The 928-nt window shown below is 31.7% G+C and overlaps 1 protein-coding gene across 1 annotated transcript in view; it reads left to right on the top strand.

The window, feature by feature from the left end:
- Positions 1-556: 556 nt before the first annotated feature.
- The window catches only part of HYPBUDRAFT_6094 (uncharacterized protein), a gene marked incomplete at both ends in the record, with an annotated part of 723 nt that continues 351 nt past the window's right edge, over positions 557-928 (top strand). Inside the window, one exon of the mRNA XM_020223545.1 lies at positions 557-908. Coding sequence (XP_020077370.1) covers positions 557-908 — 352 coding nt within the window. The remainder of the gene's footprint in view (positions 909-928) is intronic.

Genomic DNA, 928 nt, shown 5'->3' with positions numbered 1-928 from the left:
AACTGTCCTTGCTTCTTCGTCTCCATTTGATAATAATAAGTAATAGCCTTCTATTGGTATCAGATCTTCGCTTTTTCATTGAAACCACCAGAGTAATGAAAAATAGAGGTTTTAATTATATCTTTTCATTAATAACGGTCGAATTTTGTTTTTTTATGGTCTCGTAGCAAAAAGCTTCATTCATAACGGTGTTTCTGAATAAAACTTGGCAAGCACATCTGGAATAAAAACTTACATAACCACCAGCTCATTTTAATTTAAGTTATTAAGCACCTCTTTGAAAAATGGAAAAATATTGCAGATTGACCCAACACTGAATTTATAGAGCTGTGTTACAAATATAGTAGTTAAGGTATAAAACCTCCGTACATCGAATATTTAGTTAGGTCACTTTAACCGACTGAGAAAAAACTATATATAACAAATAACGTTATGTCAGTCCGTTTTGAGAGCCTGTGAATATGATTAATATAAATAGTTACCAAGGTTATAATTTTATTTACAACTTTATATAAAAAAGTTTCTGAACTTATTTTTACATTTCATATTAAGTATCATGAATGAAGTTAATGATCAAACCTATATCGACGAAAGCCGTAAGTATAAGATAATCCGAATTAAAGCACTAGATAAATGTACTGCAAGACATTTCCTTTACCTAATTTTAGCTGCCATACTAGCATGTATAGTGATAGCAGTTTATGTTAATACAGATACAGAACATAATAAAATTAACATAATTTTACCTGACTCCCTTGAACTCATGAGTCCAATTGATGATAGATCTATTGAGATATTTGCTTTTGGAGCAGGGTTATTCTTATCTGCTACAGTCTCCGCAGGAGCTGGTTATGTTGCTAAAGTTACTTTTACCGGTGGTTCAGTTTTCGGTGGAATCTCAGGAAGAGGTCCATTTATAGCTTCAATA

This window comes from Hyphopichia burtonii (assembly GCF_001661395.1).
Source record: "Hyphopichia burtonii NRRL Y-1933 unplaced genomic scaffold HYPBUscaffold_3, whole genome shotgun sequence".
Lineage (NCBI taxonomy): Eukaryota > Fungi > Ascomycota > Pichiomycetes > Serinales > Debaryomycetaceae > Hyphopichia > Hyphopichia burtonii.
This window is presented reverse-complemented; position numbering and strand designations above follow the sequence as displayed.